The following is a 2121-nucleotide window of genomic DNA, read 5'->3' as shown; positions in this document are numbered from 1 at the left end:
GGCGAACAAAAACAGTAAGGTTAATAGTTGGAGTAGTAAACTTTATGTTAGAGATAATCGGTTAATGAGGATCCACTTACAAAATTAACAATAACAAGAAACAAGTTTGTGCATATAAGTGTAGATGAACTTTCTTATACCAATGATGATATTGATTTTAAAGTAGTAAGAGTCTCAAGCGCTTAATGATTCTTCAAGTGGTATGCGAACCACGTGGCAAGAATGTAATGATGGTGTTGAACGGGTCTTAAGATTTTTGTCCCCTCTTTTAGAGTGTATTCATTAATCCCAAAACATCTTTGTTAATACATCGAGGATAATACTGTATACAAGTATAATAAGAATAAAGCACCTTAGTTAAAAATACTAAGGTATGTATTACGGGAGTATATTTCAAATATCAACTAAATTTCACTAATAATTTCGATGATTCCAATTCTCTTACATTCGGATTCCTAATCATCTGCAACACAATCCCACCAGTTCTTTGCAACTCACCTGTTGACTTTGACCTATTCATCCTTCCCATAGACCTCATCACACACAATCCCATCCTCTTTCCATCCAACGGTCCACTTTTAACATCCAAATCGGACCCTATCGATTTAGATCTCGACACGTGTCCACTACCGATTTCACCACCATCATTCTTTATTGTCACACTTGTTGCACCGGATACTTTCTTGTTCCTTCTACTCGAACCCCTACAAGCTTTGACCGTCTCGTTCACTTCAATCAACGGCTCATATTTAATCGACTTCGGTGCGTGAGATGGGGACGTGATACTCACGCGCCGCCATACTAAAGACGATATCCGCTTCCGTGCGGCGATCAAACACTCTACAACCTCCGCCATCGACGGCCGTTTCGACGCCGTTGATTTTACACATCTCGCCGCCAAAACAGCCAAGTGCCGTACAACGGACTCATCCGACGAGATCTCAATATTCCGGTCAAATATCTCGCCGTAATCTCCGGATTTTATCAACGGCACCGCCCAATCCACCACCGACGGCGGACTATACCTCAAATCAATCGCGTTCCTACCGGAAATTAACTCCAACAACAAAATTCCGAAACTGAATACATCGCTCTTCGAAGTTAAATCTCCCGGCGCAAGATAGCACGGATCGAGATAACCTAGCGTTCCGGCCGGCGGCGTACACCGGACTTTAACGTCTTCCACGTGTCCTCTTAACGCTAATCCGAAATCTCCGAGCCGTGCGTTCCATTTTCCGTCAAACAATACGTTTGACGATTTTATATCACGGTGAATAACCGGTGGATTTGATGTATGTAAATGATGAACCGCTTTTGCTACCTGAACCGCTATCCTAACTCGTTTTGCTAAACCGGGCGGTTTATTTCCATTTCTGTGTAATAAATCATATAACGAACCGTTCGGCATGTATTCCACTACGATTAATTTCCTTCCGTCTATAGGATCCGACCCGAATCCGAGCAAGTTAACTAATCTAGGGCTCCGTATTTGAGACAGCGTCTCAATCTCGTTATCGGCAGGAGAACTTATACCCGTCGCGCAATGTGATTGTGGGATCACTGTGTTAGAACGGTGTCGTTTAACGGCGGCAATCAGATCGCCCTGAAACACCGCTCTGTACACCGAACCGTGGCTTCCTTTTCCAAGAAAGTTGGATTGGGAGAAACACGCGGTTGCGGTTTCGAGATCTGCGTAATCAAAATTCTTGATTTTGAATTGTTTCGGTTTCTTTTTCGACAAATTGTAGGAATCGCAAGTGGAAATGGCGGATTCAACGTTACAAGAAAGATAACCCATTAATTAATTGAATTGAATTAAATGAATGTATTAATTAAAATGGTAATTGAAGTTGAAACCTAAAAGAAGTTAATAACATGAGATCTTGAAATTATTGGAATGGAATTAAAAGTAAGAATGAAGAGATTAATGAGAGGTGAGTAGTTGGATTTATGGTTGTAAAGTGTGAATAGAAAAATGATGGAGTTAATTTTTGAAAGAAAAGGAGGGAAACAAGAATATATTGGGAGGATTGTATGTGTAAAGAAAGTAAGAATATGATTTGCTTCTTTATCTTTGGAAAAACAAAACCATACACCATCACTTTTATCTTTTTTGTCCTT

At 40.5% G+C, this 2121-nt stretch overlaps 1 protein-coding gene across 1 annotated transcript; it reads right to left on the bottom strand.

Moving 5' to 3' along the window:
- Window positions 1–251: 251 nt before the first annotated feature.
- LOC139872797 (serine/threonine-protein kinase-like protein At3g51990) lies at window positions 252–1798 on the bottom strand. The gene has a single exon (XM_071860723.1). It carries the CDS (start codon window positions 1796–1798, stop codon window positions 401–403), a length of 1398 nt encoding a protein of 465 aa, XP_071716824.1. The 3' UTR covers window positions 252–400.
- Between the last annotated feature and the right edge of the window lie 323 nt (window positions 1799–2121).

The sequence above is a fragment of the Rutidosis leptorrhynchoides genome, chromosome 10 (assembly GCF_046630445.1).
Source record: "Rutidosis leptorrhynchoides isolate AG116_Rl617_1_P2 chromosome 10, CSIRO_AGI_Rlap_v1, whole genome shotgun sequence".
Classification (NCBI taxonomy): Eukaryota; Viridiplantae; Streptophyta; class Magnoliopsida; order Asterales; family Asteraceae; genus Rutidosis; species Rutidosis leptorrhynchoides.
The sequence above is the reverse complement of the archived record's forward strand: the minus strand, read 5'-3'. Positions and strand labels throughout refer to the sequence as shown.

Bases quoted from the DNA above. Each gene is read 5' to 3' on its own strand.
- LOC139872797 (XM_071860723.1), bottom strand. From the start codon at position 1,798: ATGGGTTATCTTTCTTGTAACGTTGAATCCGCCATTTCCACTTGCGAT.